The 18,978-nt window shown below is 36.9% G+C and overlaps 1 protein-coding gene and 1 non-coding gene across 6 annotated transcripts in view; one reads left to right on the top strand and one right to left on the bottom strand.

Annotated features, from left to right (window-relative positions):
* The window catches only part of ZRANB3 (zinc finger RANBP2-type containing 3), a 261,611-nt gene that overhangs the window by 221,868 nt on the left and 20,765 nt on the right, over positions 1 to 18,978 (bottom strand). For 4 of the 5 annotated variants that reach the window (XM_060302499.1, XM_060302502.1, XM_030883073.2 and 1 more), the window contains exon 2: positions 11,976 to 12,143. In XM_060302499.1, coding sequence (XP_060158482.1) covers positions 11,976 to 12,136 — 161 coding nt within the window. In that variant the 5' untranslated portion in view covers positions 12,137 to 12,143. Of the gene's footprint in view, positions 1 to 9,008; positions 9,108 to 11,975; positions 12,144 to 18,978 lie in introns of those variants that run through there. The other variant, XM_060302503.1, reaches the window with a different exon arrangement.
* Positions 18,496 to 18,602, top strand: LOC115867083 (U6 spliceosomal RNA). The gene has a single exon (XR_004044957.1). It is a non-coding gene; the product is annotated as a U6 spliceosomal RNA (small nuclear RNA).

Genomic DNA, 18,978 nt, shown 5'->3' with positions numbered 1-18,978 from the left:
TTATGAAAGAAAATACAAAGGATAGAGATGATAGGTCAAAATCAATCAAAAAACATAAGCATACTTGATGGCTTCAAAGAAGAAAACCAAAATAAAAGCCCTGAAAAACTGTTCTCCATGTAATTCAAGAAAAATTCCCAGAAATGATAGAAAAGTGTAAACTGGACATTAAAATAATATAGCCCATCCAGAAAGAGATATAGATGCATCAACACCAAGACATATTCCAGTACTGGACTGCCAAAATGGGTAGTGAAACCCAAAAAAAATCCATCATCTCTAAGAAGAAAACAAAAAACCCAGGCGGCCCTCAGCTTGTCTACAGTAAACAGTGGAGCAACGCCTACAACATCAACCAGAAAAGAAAGTGAGACTGAGGAATTTCTTACCCAGCCACTTCCTCATTTAGTATAAACTCTGTGTAAAGACGTTTTTAAAATGCAAGAAACTGGGGAATTGGTTTCCCATTAGTTTAGTCCTGAAAAACTTTGAGGAGATAACTTCAACCAAAGAACACTGTGCAGAAACAAAATGGACTGAAGGGAAGGCATGAAATCACTTAGTGGTTTAAATAATCTGCATACAGAAGAGAATGTAACAGTTACAGACAACAACAACATCGAAATTACATACCTAACAAGAGGTAAGAGGGGAAAAAGGCAAAGATCATTTAAAGATGGTAAAGGGGAATTCCCTGGCGGTCCAGTCGTTAGGACTCCTCGCTTTCACTGTCGGGGACCGGGTTCAGTCCCTTGTCAGGGAATTATGATCCCACAAGCTGCATGGCGTGGCCAAATTAAAAAAAAATAAAAACATAAAGTTGGTAAAGAAAATAATCTAAGTATATTGTAGAATAAATTATAAATATCTTTTAAAATACAAAGGTAACATCAGAAAAATAATTTAACCAATTAATATGATGTGCTGAGAAAGAAGGATAGAAAGAGAAAAAGGCAACATACCAACTATCACTACACATAACTGGGAATAAGAAAACACTGCCTAATAAAATGGAGATACAAGTATATTAAACAAAGCTATAGTTATAAAGATTACCAGCGGATTCAAAGTCTATACCTTTCAAATTACTAAAAGCACATACTAAACAGAAGAAAACTTGGATCACATAGTAATATATTTGGTGGTTCACAAAGTGATTATATAGTAACATATTTTTAGGAACAGAAACAGTAACAATTACTATGATGACGGAATTAAGACCAAGCATAGCTCTAATGTCAACGAATGAAAGTAAGCTTAATAATACTTAAGAGAAAAGACAAACTGAATCACAAAGTGAAATCTGAGTTTGAAATTTTAAAAAGCATCTAAAGGAAGTGTCTCAAAAATGTTGAAAATAGAAAGATGGTTAAAAGTACACTACAAAAAAATTATGGTGAGAAAGAAATTGTTGTTGGAATATTAATTATACAAGATTAAATTTAGAGTACAAAAGGAAAGTAATTGTATAATAAGGCTATTATATAATGAATGACACAGAGTATAATCCCAAATGAAGATTTAACAGTAAAATTCATGCTCCCAGTACTATGGTGGTTCAGTTATTCTAAAAGCCCTTTCCTTTGCAAATACCTAGAAATATGGAAATTAGATAAAATACTATATTTTAAAATGCAAAGCTGGCCTGAAGAAAAGTAAAAAAAATATTTACAATGACCAGAAACAAAAGAGAAAGTCAAACCCAGAGTAACAGGTGAGTAATAAAGCCATGGGTCACAATGAAGGTGTCTACAGACACCATCAACAAGGAACCTTAAGATTTAACAGCCAAGCAGAGCAATAGGAATAGGGTCTTAGATCTACACAAAATGAACAGTGGAAGTGAGGCTCCTAAACAAAACATGAGCCTAAGAAAGCTACAACATAAATGAAAGTGGAAAAGGGGTGACAATAGAAAGAGAGATATAAGCAAAAGGAAACCAGCAGGAAGTAGATTTATACATGTATGGTCAATTGCTGTGCCACAAGGGCACCAATGTAACTTATGGAAAAGAATATAGACTTTTCTACAAATGGTGCTGGAATAACTGGATATCGGTGTGAAAGAAAACTGAACCTAGAACTCTCTTCTCACCCCATATACAAAAATTAATTTGCGATAAATCATATATCAAAACACAAATGCTAAAACTATAAAACTTCCAGTACAAAACATAAGAGACCATATTTGTGATTGTGGGGTAAAAAAGACTTATTGGTGACAACATAAAAAGCATTACCATATAAGAACTGGATTAACTGGATTTTATCAAAATTCTAAAATTCTGTTGATCAAAGGATATTGTGAAGAAAAGTAAAAGGCAAGTTATAGACTGGGAGAAACTACCCATAACACATGTATGTGGCATAGGTGTTTTATGCAGAGTATAAAAAAAACTCCTTCAAATCAGAGGTAAAAAGACAACAACTGGGAATTCCCTGGCAGTCCAATGGTTAGGACTCAGTGCTTTCACTGCCACAGCCCAGGTTCAATCTCTGGTCGGGGAACTAAGATCCCACAAGCCATGCAGAGAGGCCAAAAAAAAAAAAAGACAACAACTAAAACATGGGTAAAACATTAATATAAGATATAACTATCTCATATAGATAGACACCCAATAAGCACAGGGAAAGATGCCAACACCATTAGTCATTAGGAAAACACAAATTAAAATACAATGACCTACCACATGAAGATCCATTAATTTTGAATGGCTAAAATGATATAGGCTGAGACTTCAAGCACCGAGAACTCTCATATATTGCTGATGGGCTGGAAAAAAAGTTGGGCAGTTTTCTTACAAAGTTAAACAGATATACCTACCCTAAAATCTAGCAGGAGAAAGCATGTCCACAAAAGGACTTGTTCAAGAATGTTAATACCATCTTTATTCATAAGACTCCTAAATTAGAACCAACCCAAATGTCTGTCAGCAAGTGAATGAATAAAATAACTGTCCTACATTCAGAGATCAAAAAAATGTATATGAATCTCAAAAACATGTTGAACAAGAGAAGTCAGACACACATAAATTATATGATTTCCATTCATACCAAGTTCCAAAAAAGACAAACGTAAGCTATGGTAGAGTAAGGGATTATAACTCATTCAATATATAGGATTCCATGAGCCCATACTGAGGAGGGAAGGACAGATGGATGGGCAGAGAGAGAGAAAGAAAGAGATTGCTGGGCAGAGGAGGGCTCTTCCTTAAAGCAGGATGCCAGTCAATAAATCAACATTTTAACAACTACATGGCAAAAATTATTTTAAGCAAGAATCATCTATGGATGCAAATCCAAGAGGAAAAAATCAAATAAGGAGAAGCATATTTGCATGGTCTTAACATCTCATGTTAGTTGTTTGTTAAATAAGCAACAATTGAGTGAGGGAAAAATAGTAACTATATATATGGTAGAGAAACTACAACACTTTGACTAGCAATTAAAATTAATACCACCAGTGAGAGGCTGACAGATACAGTGTGCCTTCAAAAGCAATATCGTGACAAGGACAGGACCTTGATCTCACTTACGTACCAATCCAGAAAGGACTAATCTAAATCCTGTCATGAGAAAACATTAAAGAAATTGAGACACATTCTATAAAATAAACAGGTCTATATTCTTTAAAAAAAAAATACTAATGTCATGAAAGGCTGTGGAACTGTCCTACAATAAAGGATAGAAAGAGATATCACTAAATGCAAAAGCTGATCTGGGACTGGATCTTTGCGCTAAAAGAAAAAAAATGCTATAAGGATACTATTGGTACAATTGACAACAGATATGTAGATTAAAGAACTGCATAGAAGTTAAATTTCCTGAATTTGATTATGTACTGTGGTTATGTTAGAGAATATCTTTGTTCTTAAAAAATACACACAATGTTGAAATATTGTAGGTTAAAGGAGCATGATACATGTAACCTACCCTCAAGTGATTCAGAAAAAAAAAACCACTAACATGCGTGTGTATGTGTAGAGAGAGACAAAGAAAGGGACAGAGGGAGAGGGAGAGAGAATAAAAAATTAAAGGAACCCCAATGTTCATTGCAGCAGTGTTTACAATAGCCAAGACATGGAAGCAACCTAAATGTCCATCGACAGAGGAACAGATAAAGAAGATGTGGTACATATACACAATGGAATACTACTCAGACATTAATGCCATTTGCAGCAACATGGATGGATCTAGCGATTGTGATACTGAGTGAAGTAAGTCAGACAGAGAAAGAGAAATACAGTGTGGTATTACTTATATGCGGAACCTAAAAAGAAATGATACAAATGAATTTATTTACAAAACAGAAATAGAGTCACAAACTTAAGAACGAACTTTTGGTTGGGTGGGGGGGAAGGGTTAGAGAGTTTGGGACTGACATGTCCACATCGCTATATTTAAAATGGATAACCAACAAGGAACTACTGTATAGCACAGGGAACTCTGCTCAATATTATGTAACAACCTAAATGGGAAAAGAATTTGAAAAGGAATAGATACATGTATATGTATAACTGAATCACTTTGCTGTACACCTGAAACTATCACAACATTGTTAATCAACTATACTTCAATATAAAATAAAATGTTAAAAAAAGGTAAAGGAAAAGTGGCAAAATGTTTAAAATTAAACTAGATAAAAGGTATATGAAAGTTATTTCTATACTTTTCTTAATAACTTCTCTATAAGTTAAAATTATTTCAAAGTAAAAAGTTAAAAAATATTGAGAGGGACTTCCCTGGTGGTGCAGTGGTTAAGAATCCGCCTGCCAATGCAGGGGACATGGGTTCTAGCCCTGGTCCAGAAAGATCCCACATGCCGCGGAGCAACTAAGCCCATGTGCCACAACTACTGAGCCTGCGATCCACAATTACTGAGTCCGCATGCTACAACTACTGAAGCCCACGTGCCTAGAGCCCGTGCTCCGCAACAAGAGAAGCCACCACAATGAGAAAATCCGTGCACTGCAAGGAAGAGTTGCCCCCACTCGCCGCAACTAGAGAAAGTCCGCAAGCAGCAACGAAGATCCAACGCAGCCAAAAATAAGTAAGTAAATTAAATAAATTCTTAAAAAAATTAAGAGAGCATCAAGTAACTAACACAAAACAATACATTCTGGTGACAGACATCAAATCAGTGGTTGCCTAATTCAAGGGGAAGGAGTTGACTAAAAAGAGGCCTATTCTGGGTGATGGAAGTATTCTGTATCTGATGTGTTTGAAAACACAGAAGTATACATATATCACAATTCACTGAACTGTACAGCTAAAATCTGTGCATTTTACTGAATTTAATTATACCTAAAATTTTTTTAAAGCCAATAAGGAAACTTAAGGTTTGGCATGGGGAGAAAATTAATGATCAAAATTCATAATCATAAGCCTACCTAAAAATGAATTTGATACTGCCTATATGACCTGGAAAACCTTAAACCAAAGACGTAACTTTGTAAGTCCTTCCTAAAAGAATCTACTCACTATTTAGGTTTCTCAAAATTCCCAGAGATTAAGATTACCTAATTATTAAAACAAAATTTTTTTAATTAGCAAATACATTGGGAAATAAGCTATCATGAACAACAATAATAACAAAAGGTAGAATTAGCCTCCAAAACACTTCAGATATGTAAAATAAGTATATTCTAGATATTTACAGAAATAAGAGATGAAATTAAAAGTTGGCAAGAAACAAGATACCAACGTCATAACGAGGCAGATAGAAACTGGATATTCTAGGGCTTAAAAATACACTACGTGACATTAAGAACAGAAAATAAAATGTTCCTATTCTCCAATTTCAAGAAAGGAACGGAGTGACTGTTCTTTGACATTAGTCGGCTAATCTCTCATCTATACTCTGAAATTCAGCAAGTCATTAAACACTCCTGTTTTTTACAGTCTACAGACTTCCTCCCAAACCAGATACAATACTAACTCTTTGCTTTGCTTGGAGAGCCATGTCCAAGGAGCACAGTTCTCCCTTGCTTAGCAAGTAATAAATTCAACTTCTTTGTTTCAGACTTTTTCTTTTTTTTTTGGCCATGCCACACGGCTTCCGGGATCTTAGTTCCCCAACCAGAGATTGAATCCCAGCCCCTAGCAGTGAAAGTGCAGAGTTCTTAACCAAGGAACCGCCAGGTAATTCCCTGTGTCAGACATATTGTGTGGGCTTTGGTTTAAGATATTTTGAGTGATGGTCTCTTCCTTAAGAGAATCCAATAGATTAACTTACAGCAAAAGATAGTATTAGTTAACAAGAATATGGATAAACAAAAATATCCAACTGAAGCAGAGAAATTTAAAATAAGAAAATACAAAAAGAGAAGATAAGAGATATATGGGACACTGAGAAAAGGTCTAACATAGGTATAACTGGAGGCAAGGAGTATTAAAGATGAGCAAAAATAACAGTTGAAGAGAAAACAACAGAGAATTATCCAGAACTAATGAATGATATCAGCCCACAGATTAAGAAGTATAAATGCAAAGAAAACCACACTTAGGCACATCATAGTAAAATTTTGGATAGCTGAACAAAGAGAAAACCTTAAAATCAGCAGGAGGCGGGGGGAAGACCATTTATAACAGCACCAAAAATATTAAATACCTAGGAATAAAGTTAATGATATATGTGAAAGAACTATATATTGAAAATTACAAAAAATTTACTGAAAAAGAAATAAGGGAAAGAATAATTGAGATGAAGTAACTGGAGGGCAATTAAAGAAATGGAAGAATAGGACTTCCCTGGTGGTACAGTGTTTAAGAATCCACCTGCCAATGGAGGGGAAATGGGTTCGAGTCCTGGTCCGGGAAGATTCCACATGCCACACAGCAACGAAGCCTGTGTGCCACAACTACTGAGCCTGTGCTCTAGAGCCCGTGACCCACAACTACTGAAGCCCGTGTGCCACAACTACTGAAGTCCGCATGCCTAGAGCCTGTGCTCCACAACAAGAGAAGCCACCGCAATAAGAAGCCCACACATCGCAACGAAGAGTAGCCCCCACTCACCACAAGTAAAGAAAGCCCTCACACAGCAACGAAGACCCAACGCAGCCAATAAATAAATAAATTGTAATGGTTCAATTATATTCCATATACAATAGTAAATAAATAAATATAACCAATCAATCCACCATCACCTCTACCTTATAACATATACAAAAATCAATTCCAAGTTGATTGTAGAGAATTCCCTGGCGGACTGGCAGTTAGGAATCCACACTTTCACTGTCAAGGGCTCAGGTTCAATCCTTGGTCAAGGAACTAAGATCCCACAAACCAAAAGGCCAAACAAACAAGCAACAAAAAACCCAAGTATGTTGTAGATCTAAATGTAAAAAAGAGACAAAAAAGTTTTTAGAAGAAAACACAGGAAATTATCTTCACAACCTTGTAATAGACAAAGATTTCTTAAATAGGATGCAAAAAGTGTCAGCCATAAAAGACAATACCAATAAAGAATATTTAACAGGACATTAAATTTGAGAATGTCTGCTTATCAAAAGGCATAATTAAGAGAGTGAAAAGGCAAGCCATAGCCTGAGAAAAATCATTTGCAACACAGATACAAAAGACCCATCCAGAATATAAACCTGATAAGTCTCTACAAAATGATGAGAAAAAGGCAGGCAGATAACCCAGGAGAAAAATGGATAAGACATGAACAAGCACTTAACATAAGTGGATATCCAAACGGCTAATAAGCATAGGAAAAGGTGTTAAGCTTCATTTGTCATCAGAAAAATGTACATGAAAAGTCAATAGCTATCACTATATTCCTATAAGAATAACTAAAATGGCACTAAAGATAAGCAATATGAGGTACTGGTGAGGCTGTGGTACAAATGGAACTCTTATCCACTGTTGACACAAGTATAAATTGGTTAAATCACTTTGAAAAATGTTTGGCCAAGTTATGGGTTGAACTGTGTCCCCCAAAATTCATATGTTGAAGTCTTAGCTCCAGTCCCTCAGAAAGTGGGAAATAGGGTCATTACTGATGTAATCAGTAATTAAGTCATTAGGGTGGGCCCAAATCCAATATGACTGATGTCCTTATAAGAAGGGAAATTTCTGACACAAATAGAGGGAAGATGATGTGAAAAGACATTGGAAGAAGATACACATCTAAAAGCCAAGGAGAGAGACCTGGAACAGATCCTTCCCTCACAGTCCTGAGAAGGAATCAACTCTGCCAACACCTTGATTTTCGAATTCTAGCCTCAAGAACCGTGAAACAATAAATTTCTGTTGTTCAACCCACCCAGTTATGGTACTTCGTTATGACATCCCTGACAAACTAACAGAGGCAGCATCTACTTAGTGGAATATATGCATATTTATGACCAACAATTCCTCTTCTTGGTATATGCACAACAGAAATGTGTATATATGTTTACCAAAAGAATTGTCTAAGAATGTTCATAGCATTGTTATTTTTAAGAGCTCCAAACTAGAAACAACCCAAGTGCTCATCAACAGTACAATGAATAAATAAATTATGGTATATTTACACAATGGAATTTTATATAGCAATGAGAATGAACCAATTACAACTACATGCGACACTATGGAAGGATCTCACAATGATGTTGAATGAGAAAAGTCAGACATAAAAGAGTACATACGGGGCTTCCCTGGTGGCACAGTGGTTAAGGATCTGTCTGCCAATGCAGGGGACATGCGTTCAAGCCTGATCTGGGAAGGTCCCACATGCCACAGAGCAACTAAGCCCGTGCGCCACAACTACTGAGCCCACGTGCCTAGAGCCCAAGCTCCACAACAAGAGAAGCCACTGCAATGAGAAGCCCCAAATACATAATACATACAACGCAGCCAAAAATAATACATAATACATACAACATAATACATACAACGCAGCCAAAAATACATAAATTAAATAAATAAATTTAAAAAAAGAGTACATATGGATGATTACAATTAACATAGTTGAACATGTAAAAGTAATCTGTGGTGTGAGAAATCAGGATAGTGGTTACCTTTGGAAAGGAGGGAGGCAGTAGTGATTGGGAGAAGGCAAAAGGAAGGTTTCTGGGATGCAGGTAACGTTCTATTTCTTGATTGTGGTGATGGCTATACGGTGAAAATTCTTCAAGTTATATGCTTATGATCTGCACACACTTCTCCATATGTTATTCATCATTAAAAAAAGTCCTTTAAAGCTGAATATGTGAGTTAACAGATTAAAAAGCTGAATCATAAACTATAAGAGAGATCTTAAGAACAGCCATAGGGACTTCCCTGGTGGTCCAATGGCTAAGACTCCAAGCTCCCAGTGCAGGGTACCCAGGTTCAATCCCTGGTCAGGGAACTAGATCCCACAGCCCTCAACTAAAGATCCCACATGCCACAACTAAAAAAAAAAAAGATGCCACATGCCACAACTAAAAGATGCCACACATGGCAACAAAGGTCCCGTGTGCCGCAACTAAGACCCAGCACAGCCAAATAAATAAATTAAATAAATAAATATTTATTGGGTTAGCCAAAAAGTTCGTGTGGGTTTTTCTGTAACATCTTGCAGAAAAACCCGAATGAACTTTTTGGTCAACCCCATTTAAAACAACAACAAAACAGCCATAATGTAGCCCAGATAGACATAGAAAATATGAGACATTAATGGAAGCATAGGATAAAGTGAAATGGACAAGTATAAGTCTAATTGGAGTAGCAGAAGAAGAAAATAAAGAGAATGGGTAAGAATCAATATTTGAAGAGTGAGAATTTCCCAGAATCAACATGGCACAAATCTCAGATTAAAAACATACAATAATCTCAAGGAGGATAAATAAAAAGAAAACCGGGCTTCCCTGGTGGCGCAGTGGTTGAGAGTCCGCCTGCCGATGCAGGGGACACGGGTTCGTGCCCCGGTCCAGGAAGATCCCACGTGCCACGGAGTGGCTGGGCCCGTGAGCCATGGCCGCTGAGCCTGCGCATCTGGAGCCTGTGCTCCGCAACGGAAGTGGCCACAACAGTGAGAGGCCAGCGTACCAAAAAAAAAAAAAAAAAGAAAACCATATAGAATAAATTATAGCAAAATTGCAGAACTCTAAAGACAAAAAGAATATCTTAAAATCAGATACAGATAAAAGATAGTTTACAAAGAAATGAAAATTAGACTGATTCTTTTTTTTTTTGAAAATTTTCAAACTCACATAAAAGTCAAAAAGAATAATACAATGAACACATTTATACCACTCAAGTGTTCACACTGTTAATATTTTGGCTGACCTCCTCAAAGTTTCTCTAAACATATACATGCCTTTCCCTTTTAGGAAAATGTAGAAAATAGGCTATAGATAGCAGGATTCTTTTTTTTTTTTTTTTTTTTTTTGCGGTACACGGGCTTCTCACTGTTGTGGCCTCTCTCATTGCGGGACACAGGCTCCAGACGCGCAGGCTCAGTGGCCATGGCTCACGGGCCCAGCCACTCCACGGCATGTGGGATCTTCCCGGACCGGGGCACGAACCCGTGTCCCCTGCATCGGCAGGCGGACTCTCAACCACTGCGCTACCAGGGAAGCCCGATAGCAGGATTCTTCATCCCCAAATTCTTTATCATGCATTTCCCAGGAAAAAGAACATTCTTATACTCAACTATAACACCATTCCCACATCTAAGGTAATCAACATTAATTCAATAACAGCACTCTAATAGAGTCCAGATGAAGTTTTCCCAGTTAACCCAAAAGTGACCTTTAAAGCTTTTCTTTTTACTTATTCAGGATCTAATCAAGGTTTATGCATTACTTTCAGCTGTTCTAGCTCTTAGGTTGCTTCTCAATTTAGAACATTCCCACCACTTCCCTTGGTTCTCCATGACATTTAATCATTTGAAGAGATCAGGTCAGTTGTCCTGAAAAAATGTCCCACATGCTGAACTGGTTTGATTGTTTCCTCAGGATTATCAGGTTAAATATTTCTGGGAAGAACATCACGTAAGAATGTTATACACTGGGACTTGCCTGGTGGTGCAGTGGTTGAGAGTCCACCTGCCAATGCAGGGGACACGGGTTTGATCCCTGGTCCGGGAGGATCCCACTTGCCATGTAGCAGCTAGGCCCATGAGCCACAACTACTGAGCCTGTGCTTTACAGCCCTCGAACCACAACTACTGAGCCTGCATGCCATAAGTACTTAAGCCCACATGCCTAGAGCCCGTGCTCCGCAACAAGAAAAGCCACCGCAATGAGAGGCACGCGCACTGCTCACTGCAACTAGAGAAAGCCCGTGTGCAGCAACGAAGACCCAACACAGCCAAAAATAAATAAATTAAATAAATAACTTAAAAAAAAAGAAAGTTATAGACCTCCTGTGTACCACATTATGCCGGTATCTGTACCATTATCGGAGATACCAACCTTGACCATTTTAAGTGTAATTTTTCTCTTTGTAATCAATAAGTCACCTGTAGGATAATATTTTGATACTCGGGAGCATACTTTTTTTTTTTTGCGGTACATGGTCCTCTCACTGTTGTGGCCTCTCCTGTTGTGGAGCACAGGCTCCGGACGCGCAGGCTCAGCGGCCATGGCTCACAGGCCCAGCCGCTCCGCAGCATGTGGGATCTTCCCGGACCGGGGAACGAACCCGTGTCCCCTGCATTGGCAGGCGGACTCTCAACCACTGCGCCACCAGGGAAGCCCGAGAGCACACTTTTTAATGGTACCTATGGAAGCCAGAAGACAGCAGACTACAGTGTTCAGGGTGCTAAGAAAAAAAAGGCTATTAAAGTAGAGCTGTATTGCCAACTGAAGTATCATTCAAGAATGAAGGCAAAATAAAATATATCCTGAAATTATTATTTCATGATCCAGTAAAAAAAATAAATAAATAACGGGGAAGACTACGTATACACAAAAAGATTTTTTTTTCACAAAGCTTTGTTTTTTTATTCACTTGCCAGGGATTTAGCATTTTAGCATGTCTTGAAAAAAGTACTTTACCTGCCGTCTCTTCTCAAGGCAAAAGTGATGCCATCTTTCTGGAAGGGAAGCAGCTTTGCTCTTAGTTTGTCAGGCAAAAAATCCAGCTGTTTATAAGATTCACTTGTCAAACAAGAAATCTGAGGTGTAAGAGACTTTTTTATGTCATGACCTCTGGGCATGATGATCCTAAAAACAAAAAAATCACAAGAGGGAGGGGTGGGGAAAAGAGATATTACTAAGTGTATTAGAGAATTAAACATAAATAATAATATGAAAGCACTTATCAATAGCCTTGACATACCAGATATAAATTGGTTAAATCATGTTCCCAGAATAAGCTATTAAGAAAATTCAAAGCACTGAGTCCAAAAGCAATTACTTAATGCACTAAGAACCAGCATACTCTACTTCATTTGTATTTCTAATTGAGCCATGATGTAGCCATACCCATTTTAAGCAATAAATGTATTATAAAAAGTTATAAATCAACTAGATTTTTACAAACTAAATAATTTTTAAAATAGGGATGAATTTGTTACAGAAAGATGAATCCTTTTATAATTAATCCTTTAATAGGTGTTCATTTTCATATTATACTAGATTTTCTAAGAATGAGGTTAAATTGCATTAAAAAAATTTTTTTAAGCACAAAGGCATCAACTCCAAATTTATAATTAGATTAACTTAATATTATTGAATGAGATTGATTTTTAAATATTAAAATGAATTCTTTAATCACTTGAATCCACAGTATAAACTCTGCCTGATTGACATATATACATGTATAAATGTATATACATATACATTTATATATGTATATACATATATAAATGTATATACATTTATATATATGTATAAAATAGATAACTAATAGGAACCTGCTGTATTAAAAAAAAGAAAATAAAATTCAAAAAGAAAAATAAAATTCAAAAAGAAACAACTCTGCCTGATTAGCACTTTCCTCACCAGTGGCTTTCCACAGTTGTAATTTTAATTTTCCACCACATAAAAATTTCATATATCAGTAAATTCTTAGAACGCTGTAAGAAGAAAAGTCCTATTAAATCACTGAACTATAAAGCTTCTCTAATAATAATACTTCGTATTTAGATTGAACCATTCATCTGTTTATATATAATCTCATTTTTAAAACAAATTTGCTTTAATTCTCAATTATTTGCAGACTTATAAAACTTTAGCCTCCCTCTCCCCCCAAAAAAGTAATAAACCTCTGTGTACAATGTTTAAGAATCTCAAGAATTCAACAAGTATTTATTAATAAAAATAAGTACTACACGCCACGATCTAGAGAACCAAGGATCACACCCCCACAGAACTAACATTCTTGAGGGGGAGATGAAAATAAACAAATAAATAAACAAGATTAATTACAGTATAGTACAAGTATTATGAAGAAACTTAAGAGGGTAATGGCCACTTTAGGCAGGATGACAAGGTAAGGCCACTCTTAGGTGATACTTGGTCTTGGTCTACAGTCTAAAGGATATGAAAGAACCAGTCAGGTTCAAAGTTGATAGAAGAGCACTCCAGGCAAACAGCATAAGTAAAAAGACCCTGAGTTGAGAAAAGGCTTAGTGTTTTCTAGAAACAGAGAAGAGGCCAATGTGGTTAGACCAACGAAGAGAATGATATGAGATGAAGTTACTGAGATAACCAAGAGTCAGATCATAGAAGTTCTTGATAAGGACTTTGGATTCCACTTTAAGAATGAAGGGAAGCCAAAGGAGAGGTGCTGTCAAATACACTATTAGGCAGATGTAGCTATTTAAATTTAACTAAATTAAAAATTCAGTTCCTCAGTTCCTCCATCAACCATGTTTCAAGTGCTCAATAGGCACATATGGCTAGTGGCTCTCATACTGAACGGTGCACACATAGAACATAGAACATTTCGTTCTTCACTGAAAGTCGTACTGGATAGCAGTTACTGGAAAGTTATAAGAAGGGGAGTGACACAATCTGACTTACATTTCAAAAACTACAAGAGGAGGACAAAGCTATCAATAGAAAGGCATGGGAAAATGTTCCTATAGGACTTTGCCAGTCCACAAAGCCCCCACCGCCTCAATGGCAACTGGATTTAAGAGATGATTTATGACTCACACTTGTCTGATAAGGTCCTCATAAGCACCAATGAGTCAGCATCCCTAGCACTTTCTCAATAGCAATAATAAAACTCTGAGTAAAGAACAGAGAATGGGGGGAATTCCCTGGCAGTCCAGTGATTAGGACTCTGTGCTTCCAATGCAGGGGGCACAGGTTTGATCCTTGGTCGGGGAACTAAGATCCTGCAAGCTGTGCAGTGTGGCCAAAAAATTTTTTAAAAGACAGAGAGAATAGAGAATGGTTCAGAAAGGGGAAAGCATGAAAGCAAGAAACCTATTATCATGCTGCAAAAGACATGGCAAAAATCATCTTTAGCAGTGAAACTGGATTTGGGAAATGTCTCAGAGGTAAAGCAAACAGGACTTGCTGATGGAGTACATGTGGAGAATAAGGGAAATGTGAAATCAAGATGTATTGATATATTTAGCATGATGAGTTGTGCAATTTACTGAGAGCTTAAAGGCTAACGAACAAATGGATGGGGAGAAAAAAAAAATCAACAAATCCTTTAGCAATATATGTAGTTTGAGATGACTGTAAGATATGAAGTGGATATGCCAAATAGACTTGAAAAAACATGAGTCTGGAACTCTAGGTAGGGCACAAGAGTGAATACATATATTGGGAGACACCTTGAGATAGTAAACTTATATCATTTTTTGCAGCCACTCAACATCTGGGACCCCTGTTATGTTTAGAAATTTCCTTACATTACAAATATGAGTGGAAGTCAGATTATCACCTTCCGATAATAAAGCTGGAAATACCAGATTCTTGCTTTCCCAGCCTTCCTTATAGCTACTGATTTTGCTAATCAGATATACCCATTCCAGACTTCAATCTAGAAAGTCAAAATTCAGAGGAGTTGGGATTAAGTGAAATTTATCTTGTTAAGGGTAGTAGCATTAGAAAGAGCCATGTCAACTTTCCAGAAGCCCTTCAGAGTGAGTAGGATAAGGGATATCAAATTTTAGTGAGGAACACTGGCAAGAAGCTAAGAAAAATATACAAAAATGATTCTACTACCTATTATCTTTACTTTTTGTAAGTTGTAAAAAAATTTTAAAAATACTCCAAGAAAAAAAATATCTGCTATGTTGAGGTCACATTGCAACTTATATGATTTATTTTATGAGGACTGAATCAGATACTATATTAGTAAAAATAAACAATGAAACTAAAGCCATCTTAATAAAAAAATGTTTTAATAGCGTAACAAATAAGAGAAAAAATAATTATTTAAATATGAAGATGGAAGATGTCTAAAACAGAACAGAAATGTATAGAAAAAATTTCAATTAAACTAAAATTATGGTGTGACTGGCTCACTGATAATTCAAATAGGTACTTGAATACATAAAGGACTTAAAAATATGTACTGGTACAATCTAATTAATAGAAAAGGAATGTTTTAGTTAATACTCAAAATAAAGACATTTGTAAAAAGCGCTTTCCCATTTATACTATCTTTCTAAAGTACAAAACTTATAATGAAAAATACGTATGTAGATCAGTCATACACGTTCATGTGCTGCAAAAGGTCAGCTGTAACCAACATTACATTAATAGTAGAAGACTCAGGCTTAATCTTCTTTCTAAATTATCAAGAAACTAACAGTTATAATAAATATCTTTCTAATCATGAAAACTGTAGAGGATTTAGGTTAGAAATTCAGCAAAAAAGGTTTTATTCAATCTATACATACTAGTTTACTTTTAGTAAGGTTGGGGGGGCATTAAGGTAGAACCAGCAATATATAACTTTTAATATCATGTTACTAAAATAATCAACACAATAACTATTGGCTAAGGAGATTTAGCGAAAGCAAATTTAGGAGAACTCATTTTCTAAGCAGTTATCCTGATAAGCAACACTTGACAAGAGAATAAAGAAAAGTTTTCTCAATCTTTTAAGATTTTAAGCTAAAGATGGCATTTGTGTAATCTACTGGGAACAAGGTAAATTCAATAGGAATTTACTGATGCATTCTTAAGTAAACAATGGAACTGTGTTGAGGAGAATCAAATATTGTTAAAATATACTACCAAGAAGTTTATTTTGGAAATAAGCAAATGGCTGGTGAGGGAAATTATGTACTTTGAGGAGATAATTCTGTTATTGTTTTTTTGTGTGTGGTACGCCAGCCTCTCACTGTTGTGGCCTCTCTCGCTGCGGAGCACAGGCTCTGGACGCGCAGGCTCAGCGGCCATGGCTCACGGGCCCAGCTGCTCCGCGGCATGTGGGATCTTCCCGGACCGGGGCACGAACCCGTGTCCCCTGCATTGGCAGGCGGACTCTCAACCACTGAGCCACTAGGGAAGCCCTATATAACATTCTTGAAATGACAAAATTGTAGAAAAGATTAGTAGTTGCCAGGGGTTAAGGTAGGGAAGGAGAGAAGAGGTTGTGACTCTAAAAAGGCAACATGAGGGATCCCTGTGGGATGGAAATTTTCTCTATCTTGATGGTGTCAATATTCTGGTGGTGATATTGTGTTATAGTTTTACAAGACATTACCATTGGGGGAAACTAGGTGAAGGGTACCCAGGATTGTACCTGCATTATTTCTTTGCATTATTTCTCACAACAGCATATGAATATACAATGATCTCAAAATTAAAACTTTAATTTTAAAAAATGGAAAAAGCAACACACTGGCTTAACCCATACCAATGAATCTAAAAGTTTTGGAAAATGAGGACCAAAGAGATAAAACTCCAAGAAGATCATGCAGCTAGTGGCAGAGGTAAGACATCTAACTGGGTCTTTGCTCCCTTTTTAACACAAGAATGCTCCATCTCTGCTTCAGGACTAAATCCCAGTGAAAATATCTATTTTAAATAGTCAGAGGACTTCCCTGGTGGTGCAGGGGTTGGAAATACGCCTGCCAATGCAGGGGACACAGGTTCAAGCCCTGATCCGGAAGATCCCACATGCCACAGAGCAACTAAGCCCGAGCACCACAACTACTGAGCCTGCGCTCTAGAAGTCTGCAAGCCACAACTACTGAAGCCTGGGCGCCACAATTATGGAAGCCCACACACCTAGAGCCTGGGCTCTGCAACAAGAGTAGCCACTGCAATGAGAAGCCCGCACACCGCAACCAAGAGTAGCCCCCAATTGCCACAAGTAGAGAATGCCCACGCACAGCAACGAACACCCAACACAGCCAAATATAAATTTTAAAAAATTGTTTTAAAAAGTCAGAATATTTGCCCTGTAAAGAATTACACTTAAAAAATAACCATTTAATGAATTTCATTCTTTCATGTATTCAACAAAAATATATTTGAGTGTTTACATGATACAGACATTGTACTAGGCTCTGGATATATAATAACATAGAACACAGATGCAATTTTGAAGAAATACTATAGAAAATGTATTGCTACTAGGTGTTGAGGGAACATATAAGAGGAACTCAGTTTTCAAATTTGGGGGTTTGGAAGGCTTCTTAACATACAAATGCCCTGAATTGGAAGTAAAAGGAAGACAGCAGGAAGGAATTCTCAGTCTTCATCTTACTGGACCTACCAGGAAATCATTCCCTCCTCATTAAATGACTTTTTTTTCACTTAGATTCTAGAACACCGCATCCTCATGGATTTTATCCTACATCATTCCTCCTCAGTCTAAACTTTCCCTGGTTCTTCCTCATCTCCCTGTCCTCTTAGAGTGTACCAGGGCTCAGGTTTTAGTATCCTCTGATCTGTCCTTTAGAGATCTCATTAGTTTCATGGCTTTTAAATACTACCTCTATGCCAATGACTCCCACATTTATATATGGAGATCACACCTCTCCTGAACTTCAGATTTGTTCGTATATTTAAACAGACATACCTACCTAGCAGTCTAATGGGCCTCTCAAACTTAATATGACCAAAATGAACTCCAGATCTTTCTCTCAAACTATATTCCATCCAGGGCCTTCCCCCTCCTATCCTTCCAGTGGCTCACACCAACTCCTTGACTTCACTGTTTGTCTTATGCTGCACATCTAATCCATCAGCATCTCCTGTTGGCTCTACCTTCAAAATAAACCCAGAATCCCACCATTCCCTACCACCTCCACCTCTACCTCCTAGTTAAAAAAGTAAGTCTGATCATATCACTTCTCAGAAGTCCTCAGTGGCTCCTGATTATACTGGGGAAAAGCTCTATGAATGGTTTATAAGCCCTTCTACAATCTGCCAATCACCTATTACCCTATTCCTATTACCTCTCTACCTCACTTTTTCCTTTCTGTCAAACTCCATACTAGCTGGTCCATCTACCTAAACCACTCTCCCTGCTCCTGCACTGCCCCCATATCTGCATGGCTACTTCCCTTTCTTCCTTCTAGTCTTTCCTGAAATATCAATTTCTCAATGAACACTTAACTTGACCACCTTATTTAAAATTGCAATTCTCGTGCTTGCTTGGGCAGCACATACACTAACATTAGAACAATACAGAGGACATTAGCATGGCCACTGCACAAGGATGACACACAAATTCATAAAGTGTTACATATTTTTGAGAGAAAATTTTAAAGTAAATGTGGCAAAATATTAACAACATTTGATTCTGGGTTGACGACATATGGGAGTCCTTTGCACAATTCTTGGGACCTTCTAATAAGTCTTAAGTTGTTTGAGAATAAAAGTTAAAATTTTGTAAAACAAAAAAACAGAAAAAAATTGAACTCCCTTTTATATCTCCCCTGTTCTACTTTTTCTTTCTTGATAACATTCATCAACTTGTAAAAACTATAAAATTACATATTTATTATGGGTTTTGTTTATTGTCTCTCCCCACTAAGGCATAAGTTTTGTAAGAGCAGACATTTCTGTCTGTTTTGTTTCCTAGTGTATTCCATGCACCTAGAGCAGTACCTGGCACTATACATCCAAT

The sequence above is a fragment of the Globicephala melas genome, chromosome 7, assembly GCF_963455315.2.
Source record: "Globicephala melas chromosome 7, mGloMel1.2, whole genome shotgun sequence".
NCBI lineage: Eukaryota > Metazoa > Chordata > Mammalia > Artiodactyla > Delphinidae > Globicephala > Globicephala melas.
Note: the sequence above shows the minus strand (reverse complement) of the source record. Positions and strands in the feature narration are given on the sequence as shown.